Source organism: Curcuma longa, chromosome 19 (assembly GCF_044706935.1).
Source record: "Curcuma longa cultivar G26 ecotype Majalengka, Jawa Barat chromosome 19, ITB_CL_G26_1.1, whole genome shotgun sequence".
Lineage (NCBI taxonomy): Eukaryota > Viridiplantae > Streptophyta > Magnoliopsida > Zingiberales > Zingiberaceae > Curcuma > Curcuma longa.
This window is the reverse complement of record NC_133879.1, coordinates 2,219,191-2,241,852: the sequence shown is the minus strand read 5'-3', so window position 1 is coordinate 2,241,852 and position 22,662 is coordinate 2,219,191. Positions and strand designations below refer to the sequence as shown.

Sequence of the window (22,662 nt, the reverse complement as noted above, 5' to 3'; positions counted from 1 at the left end):
ATGCTGCTCATTTCCCTCCTCCCTCCCTATTGTAAATTGTATTACTGTTTCAAAATGGCACTAGAAGGTATTTCAACCTCTCGATCTTAATTATCTCCAAAGGTATATATTCGATTTCTAATGTAGTCTCCATCTATTGCACATATTTAAGGTACATTAACTTGCATTCTTGGATATTCTGCAAGGTTTAGGGTTTTGTAGTTGCACGTGACCTCACTGTTTAAGATTTATAGTTTGTAATCAAAATTCATTGGATTTGAAAAACTAGCACTGTGGTGCTGTTGTTCAATAACCAGTACCACTTTGGTGTTGGATTTTAATGAGCAGCATCATCTTAAAGAGTAATTTTTGGATATTTAGAGCAAGGTGGTTTTGGATTTCATAAACCAACACCACTGTGGTGTTCGTCTTCGAAACCAACACCACCCAATTTTTAAAAATAGAGAATTCAAACCAATGTGTTTCTGTTTCTGAAAAACCAACACAACTATGGCGTTGCAATATGAAAACTAGCAGCATATTGCAAAAGATAGAGAAGTATATGTTAAAATCTTACAAGCATTATTTGTGCATCTGCATATTTATTTTTTTCATGTTAATAATTTATATTTTTAAAAAAATTATAGCCATAAGTTGATGTTGACTAGAAACTCCAATGGACCAATGTTTTAAATTACTTTAATGATTTTTTTGATGCTCCAACAATAAAAGGAAAGCATCATGAGTCTGTTCATTTACATGATTGACACAAAGCGATCATTAAACAGTCATCTTTTGCTTTTTTTTAGACATACAATATTCACCAAATTGGTCTATTGGTGAATGTATTTCAAAGTTGGGATTCAACTTCTCAAACCTTTAGATTTTCAAGTACATCTTTCAATTTTGAAAGTTAAAGAAATCTCATATTTATTAGTTTGGTCAACACATAATAGAAAACTAATCATTTTAGATTTTTAGGTGTCCTAGTTGTTTTCACTAGAAGAGATGTGTCTCTGTTACTTAGTATTATAGATAGAGGTGCTTCCGTTCCTATGAACTCAACTAATATATCGGGTGACTTTTTTCTTGCTCACTTCTCATATAAAAAAGAACCTACTAGATTAAGAATTGAGTAGTTGAGTAAAATATATTCTCATAGAGTTAAAGTAGATAATGATGTTTTAGTATTTTATAAATTATACATTTTGTATATATTTATTTGTGTATTATTTTCTTCTAGTACATATAAGATTCTTATCGGTCGTGTAGATATTGTAGATGATTTTCAAAATCTAAGTAGATTTTAATTGGGTTGGAGTCATTCATCAATTTATTTCTTCCCAATTATTTACCATCAATGACCTTTTTTCATCAAGACATATCAAACAACCTTATCAGTTCTCTACCTAAAGGGATTTGTTGGTCTTTTGGTTGTAAGTTTCTTTTTTAATGGTAAATTTGATTTTTTTTTATATGGACATTAATATGTATGTAACACTCTGTATTATGAAATATGCATGGTTTTTGGAGTATGTCCCAATCCAAAATTCATATAATACTGAAGGTCCATGAATAAATAAGTGGAGGTCTACTCCTTTACGTATTAGTAAGGTGACAACCTTGTTGGACTAAGTCTTACCTAAACAGGTAAATATCGAAGACTGTCAACTAAATTTCTAAATAAATTTTTTCTAAATTGATATGTTATTATTGAACTAGTCCCTACCTCTTTTGAAAACACAATGTTTGAGAACCTCCCTTACCTCGATGATACTCCACATCCATTATAGACATCACCATTACATGCTATAGAAGTTAGGTTCCCAAGTGATAATGAATGCCCCAATTGCATTCATCAGAACTGAATCAAGGAGCTAATAATGAAGAACATGTAGTAAAATGAAAGAGTGAAAGAATTACTTGAAATAATAGACAATCAAGGTATATTGGTTGAATTAAGAACCCTATAGTCAATCCAAATCCTGAACCAGTTGCTTCTAGAATCAGGACTAAGAGAGGATGTGATCGAACTCGCTATGATTATTGACATACTCCTATTGATAGTCCTATTTAGCACAAGCTTTTACCTCATAAGAAGAGAAGTTGTTGGGTTGCAAGGGTGCAAACATAGTCCCACATCTAAAATACATGGAAAAGATCATGGGGTTAAAAAGATGGAAAGTATCTCCATTGGCATGAGACCTTTTGGGTTGAGCCCAAGAACAAAGCCATGATGGCTTAGGCTCAAAGTGGATAATATCATACCATTGTGGAGATATTTTGATTCCATCGGTACTAACAAGTGATATCAGAGCGAGACCGCTCTTCACCGGACTAACCGTCGGATGAGCCATGATCCAAATCTAATCATGTGGTTTGAACCTTAAAACAAAGGAAGTGGGTACTCCCGTGTCTGAATCAAGAGGACCAGACACCAGTTGAGAAGTCCTAGTAGGTCGGGTGGACTGAGGGGCGACTAGGTGGGAAAGTCCTCCTAGTTGCGACTAGGTGGGAAGTCCTAGTAGGTCGAGTGGACCGAGGGGAAAAAAGTCCTAGCTGTGGTTAGGTGGGAAGTCCTAGTAGGTCGGGTGGACCGAAGGGCAAAAAGTCCTGGTGGGTCGAGGATTCAGACATCAAAACGACGTTGGGGGGGCCTGTGATCCTTTGTTTGAGGGGGGGATTGTTGGGTTGCAAGGGTGTAAACATAGTCCCACATCTAAAGTACATGAAAAAGATAATGGGGTTAAAAAGATGAAAAGTATCTCCATTGACATGAGACCTTTTGGGTTGAACCCAAGAACAAAGCCATGAGGGTTTAGGCCCAAAGTAGACAATATCATACCATTGTGGAGATATTTTGATTCCATTGGTACTAACAGAAGTAAGATACAAATCTGCAAGCCTTCTGAGAACATAACAAGACAAAAAGCAAAAGTTATTGTGGACAGAGGAAAAGAAAATTTGATATGGATGATATGTAAGAAGAAAGAGATATTATCTCAATTTCTGAAAGCAATTTTGAAGAAAAGGCCAAGGAGGAGGTAGCAAGGATTGCTAAAGTTAACAAAATGAGATTGGAAGCCAATGTCGTAAGTCTACATATACATGATGTGTGTAGGGTATGCATATATTTTTACTGCTTTTATTGGATATCATAATGCATTTTCATGTTGATACTCTATGTTTATCGTATCCTTTATTCATGTACTAGACACATTTTCTCTATTTTCTAGTTCGGAGGTCTGCTCTCATACGTTTACACTTGCAGGATGGAAATCAGCGTGAAACAAGGTGGAATAAAGAAGGAACAACACAAGCCAAGACTGGGTCGTGCCTATAAGGCACGACCGAGCCATGCTCTCAGAAAAGCTCCTTCTCCAGGCTGTGCCACCAGGCACAGTCGTGTCCCAGAAATAGAGCCACTGCTGTGCTAGGCCGTTGATGTGCGTAGGGTATACATATGTTTCTTATGCTTTAATCGTACATCTTTCTGTATTTCACGATATTTCCTACGTTCATTGCATCCTTTATCTGTGCATTAGGCATGATTTTCTCCTTTTCCTAGTTCGAAGATCTGCTTGTATTTTTATGTATTTGCAGGACGAAAATGGAGCGAAAAGGGTAAACGGAGAAGCGATTGAAGACAAGGCTAGATAGGGCCGTGCCTCCTAGGCACGACCGTGTCTCACTCCTACAGGGACCGTGCCCCAAAGGGCACGACCGTGCTTCACCAGAGGTAGAACCAGCCCCTGGCCGTGCCCACCAGGCACGGCCGTGTCTTCACAACAGAGGAGCAGCTGCCAGGGGCCGTGCCAGACAGGCACGACCGTGCCTTCGTTTCAGCCCACAGCCAGCGCATGGCCGTGCCTCACAGGCACGGCCATGCCACATTTTAGAACGCCGTTTGCCTTAGGTCGTGCCCCACAGGCACGACCGTGCCATGTCTCCAAGCCTCGTCTGCCCCTGGCCGTGCCCACCAGGCACGGTCGTGCCACCTTCCCAGAGCTTCACCATTCTATGGTCGTGCCCCCTAGGCACGGCCGTGCCAACTCCACAGAAGAGCGGCAGCACACGGCCGTGCCTCCCAGACACGGCCGTGTGACGGGGGCGTGCCTGTCGTGAATAGAGCATATAAATAGCCCTCTTAAGACCCCTAAGAAAGGGGGGAGACCTTGGGAGAGTTCCAAGGAGTGTTTTGAGCCACCGAAGCCACATTCCGGAGCAGGAATCGACGATCCATCCATCCGATCGGGATTACTCCATCACCTCCGTCCCACGTCAACGAGGAGAAAGCAACGCGGAGAAGAAGACCTTCATCGATAAGTTTTATTTCCTTTCTAGGATTTAGAATGTAATATTTCAAACCTTCTTCGAGTTGTATTCTCTCCGTTATGGAGTAGTTCCCTAGATTCTAGGATTAGGAGGAATCGAGATGTATGGATGATTGATTTTGTGGATTTGTTATTACCATGTTCAGTGATATATATATATATACATGTTGCTTCATGGATTTGTGCCTTGTGATTGATTGATGAAGGAAAGATTTTTTTCACTCCCTCACAACTCTACAATGCTAACAAGAGTATTTTACTTGGTATCCGCCTCCTTGAGGCGACTAATCCAAGGATCTTCACTCAGCCACTCTTCCACTATTCCTCTCCTTCTCGATTAAAACACCGAAGGCGGAGAAACATTCTTACACCAAGTTACACAAATCAAGTACAAAAATAAAGAAGAAGAGAAGAGATGATTACAATATAGAGAGCTTCTTCTTCTTCACAAAATTGCTCCAAGCTTTAGGGTTGAACACCAGGTGGTTGCTTGATCACTAGAGCACAAGAGCTTGGAGTTTGAATGAGGGTCAGTACCTTTTCCACGAAGTGCACTCACCTCTTATACCAGTTCAGTTTTTAAGTCACCAGTCGATTGGATTTACCACTTCAATCGACTGGTATGGTCAAACCTGGAAAACGACTACTGAACTACTGAAATCACGCTTGATTTCTGTCAGAATTCAAAATTCAGTCAACTGAATTTCACCCTCAGTCGACAGATTTTGACCTCAGTCGACTGATGTGAACGACCAGTCGAGTCATTCTGGCTTCTGTTCGCTTCTGAGTTGCTCAGTCGACTGGCCTTAAAAGTCAGTCGACTGAGCTCAAAAATGACTCGACTGGCCGTAAAAACAGTCGACGAGTTCTTTCCTCGCTTGATCAAGACTCTGGTCATCGACCTTCTTGCTACAACATTCTGCTTTTTGCAATATTAGAAAAAATAATCTTTGTAGATGGTCAACAATTTGTTACTATATTATGTCAAATTTTACATCTAAATTTGTCATTTGAAATGGACTTCTAAGACAATGTCTGATAACCTACAATGATAGTCAAGAACTGTGTAAAGCTCCTTTTTTTCTCTCTTTTGGCCTTTTAAAGACCCAACTGATCACTTTTTGGTTGTCATTGGTTATGGGTGGTAGTCCTTGGATATTTTACAAAGATCATTCAGTTATAGAGTGTTTCTACTAGTGTCCCACTGATATGACTCAGTTATCAATAAGGGAAGAGATGAAAATGATATCTGCACTCATTATGCGCATGGAAATGATGAAAAATAAGATATTTATACTTTTATTGTTGACAATTGTCAAGAGGAGTGTTAGGTTCAAGAGGAGCACATCATATGTTCTTCAAGCATTGTTTAGATATAGTATTAGGTCCATAAATTTAAATGAATAGTTTTTCATAGTGATCGACAATGTGTTGATAACTGTAGGATGGATAGAAAGTCTTTAGCCAAACTTTGTTATTTGTTAATGACTCATGAAAAATTGAAAGAAAATAAAAAATATATCAATTAGTGAATTTGTAATATCTTTTCTTCACATATTACACATAATGTGAAAAATAAGGTCCTAAAATGCCAAACAGCTAGATCCAACGAGATAGTTAGTAGATAATTTTATTTAGTTTTAAACTCTGTTCTAAGATTATATAGCATTTTGCTTAGGAAGCCAGAACCAATTCCAGAAAATTACACGGTTGAGAGGTGGAAATGGTTTAAGGTACAAGTAAATAATTTTCATAAATTTATTTTTTAATCATTTTAATGTACATTATAAATTAATTTAATTTTATGATATTTCTTTGAGTTTAGGGATGTTTAGGAGCATTAGATGGGACTTATATCAAGGTCAATGTCCTAGCAATTGATAGACCTAGGTATCGAACTAGAAAAATTGAAATTGCAATCAATGTCTTGGGCGTATGCACATCAAACATGCAATTTAGCTATGTCCTATTGGGTTGGGAAGCATATGCAATAAATGGTAAAGTCTTAAGGGATGCTATTAGTAGGAAGAATAGCTTGAAGATTCCTCAAAGTAATTAAGTTATAATTATCATAAAATATTTGGTTTATATGTGTATATATATATATATATATATTAATAAATGTTCACTTGTAATATATATAAGTTGTTATTATTTGTATGATGTTGGATACACAAATGGGGAAGGATTTTTGACACCATATAGAGGTCAAAGGTACCACTTGACTAAATGGAGGCAAGGTTACCAATCAACGACAACTAAAGAGTACTTTAATATAAAACACTTTCAAGCGAAAAATTGCATTGAGAGGTGTTTTGACATTTTAAAAGTTAGATGGGTTATATGAGAGATAAGTCTTTTTATTCTGTTAAGACTCAATATAAGATTATTTCTGCTTGTTATATTCTCCATAATTTTATAAGATCTAAAATGACAATTGATCCAACAGAGATTGAGGTTGGTGTCTTTGAGTCAAATAAAAGTCATGATGATGATGATGGTGATGAGGAGGATGATGATTTGATCAGACATTATGAGACCAGCCCTGCTTAGACTGAATGGACAGACAAGCTTGCGGATGATATATTCACAAGCTGATAATCATCAATTAATTAAATATAATATTAATTGTATCTTGAAATTTAGGTTTCATTTCTATGTATTTGAACTAAATGATTGTATCTTGAAATTTGAGATTCATTTCTATGTATTTGAACTATTTGGGTTTTATATATTATCCATTTGAACAATTTGATTATGTTTTATGCATGCACAATGTTGTATTTGGATGGTTTAATTTCATTTTTCAATAGAAGGAAAGAGCTAGAAGAGGCTCAAAGTAGTAGCAATGGGCAAGGATACACCACCTTCACAACCAATTTTATCAACCCCAGCTGAACAAGTAGAAAGTTCAATGCCAACAAAGGTAAAAAGAAACTCATAACACCAAACACTTGTGGACAAAACAAGAAGATGCTGCATTAGTTGATTGTCTTGTTGAGTTGAGCAAAGACTTAGCTTAGAAGAGCAAGAATGGTTTTAGAACTGGATACTTGCTGCATTTGGAGAAACTCATGGCTGTTAAAGTGCCATCAAGCAATTTGAAGGCTACCCCTCATATCGAGTCAAGGTATAAACTACTGAAGAGGCAGTTACATGCTATTAACGAGATGTTAAATCATAGTAATGGATTTGGGTGGAAGACGTTGAGAAGTGTATCATTGCAATAAAGGATGTCTTTGATGATTGAGTTAAGGTATCTTTTTTTGTGATTGTTTATTTCTTTAATGATTGTGGATTTTTTTCTTAATGATATGTTTTTAATTTAGAATCATCGAGTCGCTATTGGTTTAAGGACTGATGTCTATACGGGGGAAAGATCGTGCCATAGGAGCTAGTGCAGAAACCCCAATTGATGCAATAAAAGAGATAAATTTATACGATAAAGAGGCTAACATGTTTGAGCGTGAAATAGATGAACAAGTTGAAGGTCACGAAGATGAAGAATTTTTCAGAGATGAAATAGGAAAATCTGAGATGGAGACTCCAAATTCATTAGTTTGTCTTTCAAGCAAGAAGCAAACCACCAGAAAGAAAAAAATGAAGTTTGATGATGTTCTAGGTGACTTGATGGGAGAGATTCACAAGTATGTTATTGTTGTTACAGAGGCTAATGAGGAGATGAAAAAAATTTCCACCTACTTCAAGAAATAAACCAAGAGCAATGATAGAAAAATGAGGATATATGATGAGTTAATAAAACTTTCTAACTTTTCTCAATGAAAAATTATGGATGTTGAGGAGTACATTCTCAAGAATGAACACAAAGTTGACAACTTCTTCACATTGTCAAAGACATTTTAAAAAATTATGTGGTGAAGCAGCTCTTGAATTAGGTTGTTGATACTTTATTTTTTTTTATATATGCTTTTGGATAGTCATAATATTATTTTGGATAAAACTTGTTGGATGAATGTCATTTTAAATTCAACTTGTTGGATGAATATCATTTTGAATCGAATTTGTTGGATGGTTTTCATTTTTTAATTCTGGTTATTTGCTTTCTATTTTCTCTATATTTATTAGGTACAAGTTGATGTTTAAGATTACAAAAGTCTTGTGAGTTTCTGAAGAGATAGTCCAGAAACTGTATGTTAATTTTTTCAGTATTAAGAAACATATGTTCATGAATTTGTGAAATTCCACACTAAGAAGTTGAGGAGATTGTCTAGAAACTATATGCTAATTATTGCAGTGTGAAGGTACATTTACCAGTTCATGAAAACACCTCAGTTCTTTGTTGGCTCGGTTGGGTTGTGAATGTAAATAGGTTATTCTATTAACACTTAAACAATTCTATGTTTTGATTTGAAGAAACATCACTGAATTTTTAGCTTGAGTTATAGACTTAAGGAAAAGCAAGCTCAAGTGAATGGAGTAGTTATGACAATTTCTAATTTTTCAAGTACTTCCTTTCGCTGGCCGATGTTGCTTCCTTGTTTCCAACGATGTGATTTCCTGAGACTTCTGTGACATTGGGTTCAATATGTTCCACTTCAATTCTCCGATCAACTAAAGTTGTTGTAGCAGTCATCTGCTACATAAAATAATTTACGATTTACTCATCCAGTTAAGACCTCATCTTTGTTGTTAAAAAACAAACAAAAAAAGAGTATCCACTTCATTGGTTTTTCACATTTTTGTATTATACTGATGTAGCTTCACTAACTGCAGTTCTTGCAATGTCCTTGGATAGTATAAAAAGGTAACATAATTTGATTCAGTGAATTCTGATAGAAGTTGGAGACTGGATCAGTTGCTTTCGCACTTGAATATTGTTGGATAAAAGACATTAATCATCAATTCATCATCATAATTGATATTTTTAAAATATATATATATGATTAAGTAAAGCATAATATGAAAGGGCATTTTCAATTTTTTTTATTAACTGAATCAAATAATATTAAATTATATTTTATTCTTAGTAACTTTGTTAAGTAATCACATAATTAAAATTACATATAATAACTTAACCAAACACACCCTTACAGTTGAAAAAAAAAATTTTTTAATCGCCAAAGGACATAAATCAACGCTCATCCATCATAAAGTTCAACCGCTTTGTTCCTACTGAATGCTTAGTTTTGCTGGCAATAATCAGTGAAGTAAAGTTCTGTGCCATTTAACTAAATATATAGTAGTTTAACATAAGAATTTTCTGTAACTCAAATGCGAACTAATAAATCTAACTGTTATAATCATCCAGTAGTGATCCAGCACCTCTACTGCTAACTTCAAGTACTTCAATTTTATTCATAATCATCATTGAAGCAAGCTTAGAGCTATGAGATCCTTGTGGATGAAACAGATAGATCATGGTCTCACTATTTCAAAGATATTCTTTAAGTATAAAACAGGTGCAAAGAGGAGATGAAATATGAAAGTTGCCAAGACATCAGAAAAACACAGATTAATATATATAGACATTATAATGGAGTTGAGTAGTTGGGACTTTTGGATTTGGCTCAAAATTGGTTATTGAATAACACGACCAGTTGAGGTAAGAAAGTCTCAACTGATTTCCATGTGATCCCAGATATCCAGTAAAGGTATGAAAAATGTGGGTCAAAGAGGCAGAAATCAATGAAAACAAATCTGAGATTCCATTCAGTATTCGTTTTGGTTAGCAATAATCAACAAATACAGATCCATACTGCTTAGAAAGGTGGTGTATCACTATTGACAAAGGAACAACTTTTTGCAAGAAATAGTGGCTTTCTCAACTTTATATGAATTGGGATACATGTTTTGTGTTAATTTTCGATCAAAACGCCATGTTACTATCACTCTTACATCCAAACTCTAAAAAACAAAATACAATTAGTGTGCAAGTTGACATGCAATTAGGTTACTAAGAATAAAGGCATCCACCAATAAGCAACAACAAAAGCACGAGAAAAAAAAAATTCAGTTCATCTAAGCATGGCAATGACAAATTGCAGAAAACCGCTCTCATAGATACAGTAACAATAAATAAGATAGCAACATAACCAGAAGACTTATACCAGAAATAATGATATCATTGCAACAATCTCAAGTCTTAAACATAAAATATGAATGAAAAAATTACACCGACTCTACTACGAATGACAAATAGTACACAGGTTAAACTATCATGTCTTATCCACACATGAGATGATCAGAATAACATATAAATTCCCAGAATTACATATCATGCAGTATAAAGGAGGAATTCAGAAAGAGATTTTGTACTAATGAAGCATTCTTCAACCGTCAAAGCTTATATCCCCAACAGATTATAGTATTCACTCCATTAACATCTTTTGGGGCCGATGAGTTGCCCATGACTATGAGTGGATGGGTATAAGTAAAATCAAACTAGGAAGTTCCAGAAAAGAATCACACAAGGAGTAAAGTGTGCAGGCTAAATGTCATCACTGACCTTCATTGGGAAACATATTGTTGCACCCTTGAAGCCATACTTGCAACCTGGGCATGAACCAGAGTAGCACGACCCTTAGCTGCTGTCGCTCGGTGAAAAAACTGCTCCCTTGACAACGTCCTCACAGTCCTCAGATATGAATCGAACGGTATTGCCCCTTCCTGAACAGCCTTGTCCAGAGCATAGATTGTGTCCTCTATTGCTATGTCAGCAGCAGTGCACTCCGTCATCTGCCTGGACAGGCCATCAACAGGCTCGAAGACATCATCCACATCTACCCCCTCACGACAACGCCGACACAGCTCCTCATTCTCTCTAACCCACCCCTCGAGCAAGTCTGTGTTCATGAGAACAAGCTGCAACTGTTGCTCCAAACCCTCCTTCTCCTGAATCATTTCCTGGAGGCCACGGCTGAGCCCCTGCTGCCGCCGCCGCAGCTCGGCCTGCGTGGAGAACAGGCCCTCCATCTCGGCCTCTTGAGAGTGGCGCAGCGTGGCCATGTCACCATGGACGGACTCCAGGATCTTGGTGATTGCATTGCGGCGGTAGACTTCAGAGGGGTCCTCGGTTGGGCGAGTTGAGAAGTGGGCCTGCGACGAGGAGGGAGGAGGAAAACGTGTAGGCTCGCCACCACCGCTGCCGTATGGGGATGAGAAGGAGGGAGAGGGGGAAGGGGCGGGAGGAGAGGGCGTGTGGCTCGGACGGGTGTACAGAGGGGGATCGATGCCGAAGAGGTGGGAGAGGGATCGGACTAGATCGACGAGGTTGGAAGCAGGGTAGACCCAAGAGCGGAGGTAGGGGGCCGGGTCCTCGCGGACAAGGCCGGAAGGGTCAACGAGAGAGTGCCCAGGCTTGACGAGCATGTCGCGCGTAGGGGTGAGGTAGACGGCAGGGGGTCGGCGCGGGTAGGACTCGAGGAGCCAAATGACGACGGGAAGGTGGTACACGGCACCGCGGAAGGAGATCGGCATGGTGCCCTCGGCCTGGAGGAGGTGTGCGGAGCGGCCGTCGTTGTGGGTGAACGAGGAGGCGCGTGGGCGGAGGGAAGGGAAGGCCCCCATCAGGGCGACCAAATGCTGGCGGATGTGCCACTTCACGTCCTCGGCGTAGGGCAACGCCGACGGTCCCCGTTGCGACAGGGAATTCGTGAGGAACTGCTGAACTTGCTGGATGCTGGGCTCCGAAGCCGGCGGTGGAGGAGCCATCGCCGCCGGAAGGAGGGATTCGGAGGGAGGCGCGAACGCTTCCTTTTCCTTTGATCGGTCGTCTTTTCCTTGCAGAGGAAGGGTTTGTTCGAGATCGGTGAGCGACGAGTTTCTCGCACCTTCGCTTTCTAGGAACCTCTCTTCGGGTTATCGGATCAAATTGGAGCTGAAGGGAAACCCGAACCAAATGGGGCGAAAAACAAAGGATCTTTTAATTATAACTTCTTTTTTTTTTGTAGATAAATAATTATTCTCTGAAAGTTTTAAAAATGAAAAGAGTGGCATTTTTAAAACGTAAAAAACAGTATGTATTTTAAAATATCTTCATTTCAACACAAGTTAATATAAAATTAAAAAATTTTAATAAAAAAAACATATTTACTTTATACATATAGTACTTTATATAAAAAAATTTAATTTCGATAAAATTACTTTAAAACGATCAAAATCATAATAAAAAAGTAAATGACTAACAAACAGCTAATGGATGTTACACTATTATATAATAATTTTGACTATTTTTAAAAAATAATTAAATTTAAATAAATTTGTAAAGAATTTTTTATATAAATTTATTTAATCAAATTGAATCAATTTAATTTTTTATATTATAACAACTACTCATATAACATAAAAATATTTTTATTAAAAAAAATATAGTAAAATGCTCTATTAACTTTTTAAAAGTAAAAGACAAAAAATAAGATACATCTTTGACGACACTGATAATTAAGAAAATACAAATTCTAATACATTAGACATTTTATTTAGAATTTATTATTTGAAAATATATAGATCTAGCAGATAGTTTTCTTGCACAATTTGTCTTTTTCTTATAAAATTGTAAGGACACGGACTTTCATTGGTTGACTAATTTTGTTCCTGAAATACTTTTATGAAAATTCACATTTAAATATTGTAAATGTTTTTAAAATAATACTAGATAGAATTGATATATTGATAATTGGAAATGTCTGCCAGATGATTCAGTGGTCAATTGACAAAGTGAAGATAAACCAAGTTAGAGGGCCTTCACTTATTGCCATTGAGATTAAACTAAATTACAAAATCTCTAATTATATAAATAGGCAAAGAGCACATTCCACAACATTAGATATCACCACATGCAAATGTTATTTTGAATGCTAACTCTTTTAGCATTTGTACTTAAATTGCTTTAAAAAAAATTATCCCAAGAGAAACAAAAAAAGAACAAATTATTAAGACTGTTGTAACTCCAATCTCATTTGTAAATTTGTATCTAAACAGTATCTTTTCCCCCCAAGACCCATCCGTATAGGCAATGTTCGATCGGTATCAAAGACCGGTCGATATATTATTACCTTGGTTTTGGATGATTTACCTTGGAGGTGCATCTTGTTGGCTTTCATGAATTTACAACAGCTTCATATGTCCTCCCCCGGTGGTAACTCCGCAAGCTTTGGGGAAGCGCCGAGGACTCTTTCCATGTCGAAGCGAACTTCAATGTTGCGAATACTGTACCCGACTACCATCAACCAATAAAGCAGATTAGCAAGTTGGGGAGCACTTGTTTCTGTCACTGATGTCTGAAAGAGGCAAGCATAATCATTGGTTTCATTATGGCAATGAAAAGGATTCACAGACAATACACAGTCTACAGAAGTAAGCTTTGAAGTCGAAGACAAGTGTTGTATCAAGAAAACAGAACCTTGCCAATAGAACAGTTTTGTGATATTTGTTTACTTAGTTATGTTACTAGCTCCTAAATTTTCAAACTTTTCCTACTGATCACAGTTCATTATGATTTGAGTTTCATTTATCCACTAATTTTCACTACAAAACAAATTCATAAACCACCACCAATGTCTAAAGTTTACAGTCCTAACTACAATCACTATACAATTATTTATCGTTTAGTCATTGGAGTGATGGTATTTGCTACTGAGAATGCTGTTGTTATATGAGAGACAATACTTCATCAGATAGTCATCTAACCATCCACAATATGAAGTTTCCTTTAAATAAGAGTAAGAGCTAGAATATGGCAAGTGTTGCACATTCATTCATACATATGGTTACCCAACAGAAGAGCAGATCTTTTCTGAAGGGAACTGGAAAAAAATAGAACCAGAAATGTATATCCATGAAAACCTTAAGAGTTGTTTTTTCTTCTTCTCTGTAAACTTATGTTTCATAAAAATCCCTAGATGAATGCCTAACAGGAGCATAATAACTCTGGAAGTAACAAAATACATTTCACTGATACGGACAGAGGTGCACATTCTCAACTCCTTATAAAATGCACCATATGAACCGTGGGGCATGTGAGATAATATATTAAAAATGCAAAGTTACTTATCGAAATAGTGAGAAGTGATAGGATTCATAGCCTCCAACAAGTGCTTAGTTTTAAAGGAAGGACATCTTGGAAAGAGAATATAAAAGTAAAGAGAAAAAAAAAAGAAGAGGGGATTTCATACCATGCATCAATTATAAATTTTACAAAGACCAAGGAATTTTAAAATTATACAATGTTTATTAATTTCTTAAGCCCACATTGGATCTTCTCTTACTCTTGCAGTTGTTGGAAGTCTTGTATGAGAAGCAGTTCGATCAATCAAAGATACAAGGGTTGTAAGAGAATTTCAAGAATGAAATTGATCACGCAATGTAATACTACGCCAAACATGCATTTGTAGATCTAACCATGCAGAATGAAACATCAAAGATATCAAGAAATCATAAACAAATCTAACCTTCATTTGTGCAGGATCAGAAACAGCCAGAAGGCGCTTTATAAAGGTATTCATAGCAAAAACAACATCTTCTCCTGCACTGCTTGTCAGCTCCTGCAGAAATTGCATAAAATCAGCGATCACTGATCGTGCAGATGATTAGCATATTACAAAGAGTCAACGTTAAGACTACATAACCTCTTAGCATATTATAAAGAGTCAATGTTAGGACTACAGGAAACCTCAGTCTCAACCAGATGCAGAGAACCAAAGACACAACTTGCAATCGATGGATTAATATGGTCATTCAAATTACTCTTGCATCTTTTGAAATTCGACCATGTAAACTGGCATCATGAGGGACCCATTGGGTCTAAGCATGGCCCCTATGCTCCCTCCCTTAAAATTGAGATTGAGTTGATGATTTTCTGTAGTAAAAATTAAATAGTTCTAATATAAATTCCCCCTACCTGCTGTAAACTGATAACTTTTCAAGGTACATTTAGTTGAGCATAGTTTCTGAAGACTTGCAGATATGCCTCCAGCTAAACTACCACCATATTTCCAGTCAAATCAGTATGATGTGTATAATCAAATTCATTTTCATTTATTGTAGCTTATCTTTCATTTTTCTGCAATACATAATGTGTGGACATAGTATGGTTGTTTTAATTAAGAAAATGGTGGTGCACCTCTCTAGTCTATCTTACAATAATTTATGACAAAATATAAACATAAACATTGCCTTGTTCACCCACCTTGGGACGTCAGTCATGCTTTGAATAAAACTGAAACATAAATTTGTAAATTAAAATAAGAAAGATAAGAAACTCACAAAAAAATTAATTGAAAGTAATTCAGAAATATTAGAAAACATATAAACTTGTAAAATATAAATTCTTCAGAAAATACACAAATTTTGATATTAAAATATTAGGACTTTATCAAATAGAAAGTTAAAATAGGGTAAACACATGGTTAGCAGACATATTGTGTTATATAGTTAAGTGTTGGCATAGAAATGTTAATTGAAAACCAAGCACATTGCAAAAACGGTAAAGTTGCTGTCATATGACCTTGAGGTTACGGGTTTGAATCGCTGAAATAGCCTGTTGCAAAATGCAAGGTAAGGTTGCATACAATTGACCCAATGTGGTATAACCTTTCTCTAGGACCTCGCATTGACAAGAGTTTCGTGTACCGGTCTGCCCTTTAATAGCTACCAACCCCAACCACAGTAGATCAAACATCCATTAAGATCACTCGATGTAGGCAATGTTACTAGTGGAAGCTAGGTGTTTGATGTTAATAATGTGAATTCCCATAGCTGTTAATAATGCCAATTATCATGGCTAGCAACTAGTCCATTCAATTCATGTAATGTTTCAAACAAACAACAACAAATAGTTATTCAGAGTAAGCTATATGAATTCCTCCGAATCAGTAGTTCATATCTTGAGTTAAATCAAAGCCATCTAAGTTTATTTCATTGTATCAAATCATCTATTATGTACCTCTATCCATCATCTTCATACTTCCAGTAAAAAACAAAAATAGATTATCATTCTGTTTTGAGTGGCAAAGTAACAAAGTTCCAAAGTAGTGTAATAATTAATCGTCTTATAGAATTACTTTTGTATAAACCCCACAGGCAGCTTCAGTCATATGAAGTTGTTTTTCAGTTTTTAGTACCACCACCTAATCTATCAATGCCATGAAGCCAAAACCAAAACTATAGATAAGCAGTTAGCCAAAAACATAAAGTAAGGTTTGTGACAGAATAGATTGATTTTTATATATATATATATATATATATATATATATATATATATATATATATAGGAATCATGACAAAATTAATTTATATATATATAGGAATCATGACAAAATTAATTGCGAAAACCTTTTAAACCATTTGCTGAGATTAACTCAAATATTATATTCTATTGTATTTCACAAAGAAGAGTGCTACTGAATAATGGTGATATCATGTTAATGGATCAAGATGGTAATTGTAGAAAATTGTAAAAACAAGTTGGTTCCTCTAGCATACAAAACTAATGTAAAATGCTTTTAGAAAGTTGTTGAAAGTTTTGTGGGATACCCATAAATGAAAATATGAAACATTATGGCTTATATAGACGGTAAACAAATGAGTGACAGTTGAGTGTATTTAACAAGAGAACAAGTGTGCACACCCTGAAGCTTTACTTGTGGAATGTTTGACAAGAGGGCAAGTATGCACAAATCCAAGGTGGTAGGATCTCTATTAGATTAGTAGAACAATGAGAATAGAAATAGGAAGAAATGCATTGCAGCATTCATTAGGATAATAGAAGATGGCAAATTATAAGTGACAATTTCTTGATGGCATCGATCAAGAATGTATTGAACATGAAGCAGTCGTGCCCAATTCTAAGCAACTACGTGCCATTACATCTAGAAGAATATAGGTAGATAAATGTTCAAGAAAAGACATGGTGCATGTTGAAGGTAACAAGGAACCAAGTGTTTTGTTGTGTCATCCATTGGGCATAAACATTATACACCAATAAAAGGTAGATAACAAGATGCAAAAGTAGAAAAAAATTGCTACAATGAAAGGTAAATTTTGCAATAAGTCATGAACAAAAAGCATCTAATAGTACATATTTTGAAATATGTTTTTTAACAGAATTTCAAGAGTGACAAATAGAACATTTGATAAATAGTCATACCTTTATATTTTGAGGTTCTAGGTTTCGTAAGTACTCCATAAGTTCATTGTGTCCATTTGAAGACTTCCTTGCAACTTGACGATTCAATTCCTCTATTTCTGCTTCAAGATATTCTATGTATTTTACAGCATCTATTTTTTCAGGACCAGTTACATTGTTCCATCTGATAACTTCTCCGGTCACATTTTTCTGTGTGCCAGGTGCATGATCTGAATCCTTCTGCACCATTTTAAGACGTAAATTATATGACAGATCAGTGGGAAGGTTTCTCTGAGAAAAGCCTCGAGCCAGGGAAGAGATGAAGCAAACAGTCAGTGTAACAGTAAACTAACAGAAATAATAAACACTTCATAAGCATGCTTAGGTAAAGCTGAACTCAGGTTAAAACTTCATAAAGGTATCAAGCTCAGGTTTCTTAATCATTTCCTGAGATAAACCTGAGAAAGTTAAAGCTATGAGAAAGTTTCCAATTGGATTGAAAAAACGCTTAATAGTTATAAATGGTTTACAGAATCATCACAAATAGAAATGTTATACACAATGAATAATTTGGAAACAACCATAATTTGTCTAATCATGGTGATTTTGTTTGGCGTGTCAAGAAACTGAAAATCCTTTAGCTTGACTTCAGTTCCACCCAATCAACAAAAAACCTTCAATTATTCTTATCTAGCTCTATCCTAGAGAGGGATGAGCCATTCAAAATATTCAGAATTTCTAGATCTGTGAAATAGTTTATTCAGACTGGTGTGAAAAAAATAAGAAACAAATGACATAGATGTAACTCAAAAGCATAGTCTGCCAAACTGAGTATAAAAAGTGAATGCATCCTTGAGACAAAGTAGATATTGTAAGCAATAACAACATAGCTATAATAAAGAAGGCTTACATTTTTCTCTTCTGGATCAGGAAGGGAAATCTGTTCTAGACTTTGCTGCAATTCCAAACGGTATTGTGCATTCCTAAACATGTAACCAGTCATCAAAACACTATACATAAGTTGTGCCAGGTTTTCTGCTACCTGTAATTAGAACAAAACACACAATATTCAGCAATAAATAATCACTTTCATCACTTCACAGAACTATCAAGATTACAATTACACTACGCTAGCATGTCTAATAAGTAAAAGAATAGTAATTTAAATGAAAGCATCAAGTCATGACTGCACAAAACTACAAGGTTATCAATATGCCACAAACACTTTGTTAAGCATGCTGACGAGGAAACTGAAAACGAAATTTGAACAATTGCAATATAGTACCGTAGTAACAGTTACTGCAAAAAACTGAGGCGGAAGTGTTCCTATCATATTTGTCACAGTTTGACGCATGGCATCAACGACCTTCACAAGCAAAAAGAACTAGCAATGAGTATACAATAGAACTCCAAGGACACATGTTAACTAGATAGTATGACTGAATTTCGAACAGTTAACAAATGGATCTGATAGCTTCATAATTTATATAAACAAAAGTGTTTTGTAAAATAATGGATAATGGGTTACCTGTTGTGGGGCCCTTTTCATAAATAATTCCATAAACTCAGGTTGAACATTTCTTACATATTCCAAAAGAATGTCCCTCCGACTCTTTGGCTAAGAATATTCAAAAAACAGAGTTAATCAAATTCAATAAGCATGCTCATATCATAGCAAATGTTCACTTTATATACCCAAATCATTAATTATCGAATTACGAGCCACATACCTAACAGTAGACCTAGTCACGGTTCGGAACCGCCAATTCAACGGTTCCACGAATGTCAACCCTTAATTTTAACCGTTTGAGACGGTTACGGTTCACGATTCGCGATGTTCAAAGTTATTATTTATATTTTATTTTTTTTAAAATATTTAAAATTTATAAATATGCAAAAAAACATCCATTTATTTAAGTTGTCTATCTATCCACTTAGGGCATAAGTGAATTGAAATTACGTAGTTCGTTAGTTCCTTCGATATTAAAATCTTCTACTTCCTGCACTAAAAATTACAATCCTTTTATTATTTTTGTAACTTTCGTTTAATCATCAAGTGGTGTTTGAGTTTTCAAAAAGTCGAGAGCTAAAGTAGATCGAGAATAATATTATACTAAATCTCGAACCTTCTTTTTTTTATATCAATGATTTTTTATCTAACATTAATATTATTATATTTTAGTGTGATGAGATATATATCACATAAGTTATATATTTTAATTAATTTTGTATGTTCGATGATAATCTTCACTATATATATAATTTTATTGTTGAATAAATTATATTGTTTGACAAATTTATTATTGGATATATCATATAAGTCAAATAGTTTATGATAAAAAAGATAAAATAAGACCAATAAGTAATCTATTAAAAGAGTTAGATTAATAAATTTAATGAGTTAAAGGTATAATAGTCCCATGTTAGAAGAGATTTAAATCAAATAAGTTAAAAAATTGACTCAATAGGAATGTACAATAGTCCCACATAGAAAAATTTTAAGCAAATGAGTTAATTTATATTGAGCTACACCAATAATATCACTAAAACATTATTAAATAAATTTTAAAAACCTAAAACAAAATTTAAAAAAACAAGATTTTTAAATAAATAGGCAGTTAACTAGCAGTTTGAACCGCTAGTTTACTTGGGGCCCGACCCTTAACCGGCCCGTCTAGAGACGGGCTAGTTACGGGTGGGGCCCGTTGACCTAGTTCTGGGCCGGGTTCGAATCGGACCCAGCCCGTGAGCAAGTCTACCTAACAGCTCAGTTTCAACATGTATATTATTTAAGAAAGATAAGAAATTAGAGCAATTATACAAATTACACCTTCAAAGATAAAAAAGATAACTTTAGCTATAAGGTTTATATGTGATAACCAATCTAACCTATAATGCAAGGCAATCATAGTGCCAAAAGTTTGGTTGCTCAGAATAAAAATGTAGTGCTTATAGACACAGGCAGCCATGTTAGTGCCCATGGAATAGCTTGTATTTCCAAATAAACAAACAATGTAGTTGATAGGCAAACAGTTGTTTAGTCAAATTAAGGCAACTAGCAGAATACACACACATATATATTAAGAAAAAAATGTTAATATGCGAACAGATAATAAATGCAAATACAAGGTGATAAAATTTAAATTGATAAAAATCATAAGATAAAGCAACAGTGAAAATCATTAAGAAAAAGTTAATGTACCAAGAATGACCATTTTATCACTTTCAAAAGCTCAAGGTGACCCGAACACTTTTAGTACATAGGTCTATCATGAGCATCTTACAATATTTGATGGTTCACACTGAATATTCTATGGGAATGAACAGAGAGATATGAGACACACATGACATCTGGACAGTGAACAGATAACTTTCAGTTGGAATGCCACACTATTTTTGTCAAGACCAGCCAAAATCTCCATCATTTTCAGCTAAATTTGAGACAATTTTCGGTACTTTTGCATCAATTTTGACTTGTGGTGCAACAAAAATGAACACGGATTTGTATACATATAATCTAGCAAATAGCAACACAGTAGCAAAGTTTGTTGGATAGTCTTCCCCTATTCTCTTTTTACTGATTCTTTGTTTGACTGGAATTTGCTACTGGGTATAGCTCCTCTTCCTACTATATACTTTTGCTGTTGTTACTACCAATGGATTGTCTTTTATGAGCACTACAATGTTTTCTGTCACTTTGATGAACTATATCGAACCAAATAACTCGGTATGAGATTGGATCCTGATTCCATTATCTCGCTGTTCATCTATGATCTGGTAAAGAAATCAAGTTGGATTGATAAAATTCTCAGTGATGAAAGTCCAGATGCAACACAAAATGACTGAAAGAGTCCTAGTGAACTCCAAATCCCACAGAATGTCTTTGTGCAACAAAAGCCAAAATCATGAATGCAGGCGCTCGAATATATATTCTGATATTAACCTAAGATTAACTAATAATCCTGCCCACTTGCATCAAGAATAATGAAGAAAATTTTTTCCTGTACAAAATGCTCGCTGTGGCTATAAACAACTTTAGTTTGAATAGTAGAAAGGGAAAAAAAAATCGTTTCCTACTTCGATAAATGATGAACTATTGTTACTTATCCCATTTTCTTACCAAATAATCATCAAGAAAAAAAATGTTTTCCGAACAAACAATAGGACTAAAGGGAAATCTTCAAAGAAGCAAAACACCAAAAAATGTAATTTTTCCTTTTTGCACACCAAGATCTTTAATTGTCGTATTCATCAACAGCATATATTACTCCAATGCAGATAGGAAGGCATACATAAACTACGTAGGCAAAATGCCTACTTTCACTGCTAACACGGGAGCACGATACTGAAAACAACGATCCCAACCATTAATAGGAGCCAAGACACAAGGAAATTCAAGTAAAGGCCACGGAAATTAAAACAATCGCCTCGAAACTCCCAATTCACAATCAATAGCAGCGAAAACAAGGGGATAAAAGATACCAGGTTGCCATTTGAGGGCTTAGAATCGCCACCGGAGGCAACACTGTCGGAATCCTTGGCACACGCGAGCCTCAGACGGCAGCTTTCCCTTCTCTTCACCGGAAACGCGAGCGACGGCGGCGGAAGTGAGGGAGAAGACGGAGACGAGAAGCAAAGGCGCGAACGGGAGGACAAAGAAGAGGAGGCAACGACATGGTGCGAGGAGAGGAGGAAAGACATACGAGCGATCCGGCCGCTCCCTAGCTAACTCGCCCCTCTCGCGTGCCCACAAGGCGCTCGCTCTTTTGCTTCGGAGACGACAAGGTGAAGGCGCTACAGTCTCCACCAATGGGACGAAATAAGAACGTACGTGTACCGTTGGATCGTGGATTTGATGGCTGGGATTCGTTGAGGCTTATCCATCACAGTTTTAGGGTCCTAAACCAGACTATTCTTGAAAAAGTAATTTTCATTTCCTTGTTAATCTCAGGTTTATTTTGTTCTTACCTGTTTAGTACTATTTTTCTGCAACACGTGGTCTCAGGTTCGAATTTAAACGGTAATGTATTGTAGGATTTCGTGGATTAATTAAAAAAAGTAATTAAGTACGTACTATTATAATTTGTTAAGTAAATAAATTTTTATGTATTATTAAATTTTAAAATATTTAATGACTAAATTCGTTACAAAAGATAAAGTGATAGATTTTATATTACTATTTATTTGTGATAATTAACTGTATTACTTCCGCTAATTATTTAAGTTTGATTTAATTTTTTATGAGTTTAAATTTAATTTATTTAG

General features: G+C 35.7%; 2 protein-coding genes and 1 pseudogene across 2 annotated transcripts; 1 reads left to right on the top strand and 2 right to left on the bottom strand.

The window, feature by feature from the left end:
* The first annotated feature begins 7,673 nt into the window (after positions 1-7,673).
* Positions 7,674-8,209, top strand: LOC141812730 (uncharacterized; annotated as a pseudogene).
* A 2,221-nt stretch (positions 8,210-10,430) lies between these two features.
* On the bottom strand, positions 10,431-12,068 carry LOC141812588 (protein ELC-like). The gene is made up of 2 exons (XM_074700597.1): positions 10,780-12,068; positions 10,431-10,684 (listed from the first exon to the last, which is right to left on the bottom strand). Exon 1 carries the CDS (start codon positions 11,982-11,984, stop codon positions 10,782-10,784), a length of 1,203 nt encoding a protein of 400 aa, XP_074556698.1. The 5' UTR covers positions 11,985-12,068; the 3' UTR covers positions 10,431-10,684; positions 10,780-10,781.
* A 1,049-nt stretch (positions 12,069-13,117) lies between these two features.
* Positions 13,118-22,168, bottom strand: LOC141812607 (uncharacterized). Its single transcript, XM_074700622.1, has 7 exons — positions 21,880-22,168; positions 18,926-19,015; positions 18,683-18,763; positions 18,308-18,439; positions 17,419-17,637; positions 14,723-14,815; positions 13,118-13,552 (listed from the first exon to the last, which is right to left on the bottom strand). The coding sequence occupies exons 1-7, from the start codon at positions 22,096-22,098 to the stop codon at positions 13,391-13,393; spliced, it is 996 nt and encodes a 331-aa protein (XP_074556723.1). The 5' UTR covers positions 22,099-22,168; the 3' UTR covers positions 13,118-13,390.
* Between the last annotated feature and the right edge of the window lie 494 nt (positions 22,169-22,662).

Bases quoted from the DNA above. Each gene is read 5' to 3' on its own strand.
- LOC141812607 (XM_074700622.1), bottom strand. From the start codon at position 22,098: ATGTCTTTCCTCCTCTCCTCGCACCATGTCGTTGCCTCCTCTTCTTTG. The intron at 18,440-18,682 runs GTACTATATTGC...TTCTAATTACAG, and splicing joins TTGCAGTAACTGTTACTACG to GTAGCAGAAAACCTGGCACA. The intron at 13,553-14,722 runs GTTAGATTTGTT...TGCCTCTTTCAG, and splicing joins CTGATCCTGCACAAATGAAG to ACATCAGTGACAGAAACAAG.
- LOC141812588 (XM_074700597.1), bottom strand. From the start codon at position 11,984: ATGGCTCCTCCACCGCCGGCTTCGGAGCCCAGCATCCAGCAAGTTCAG.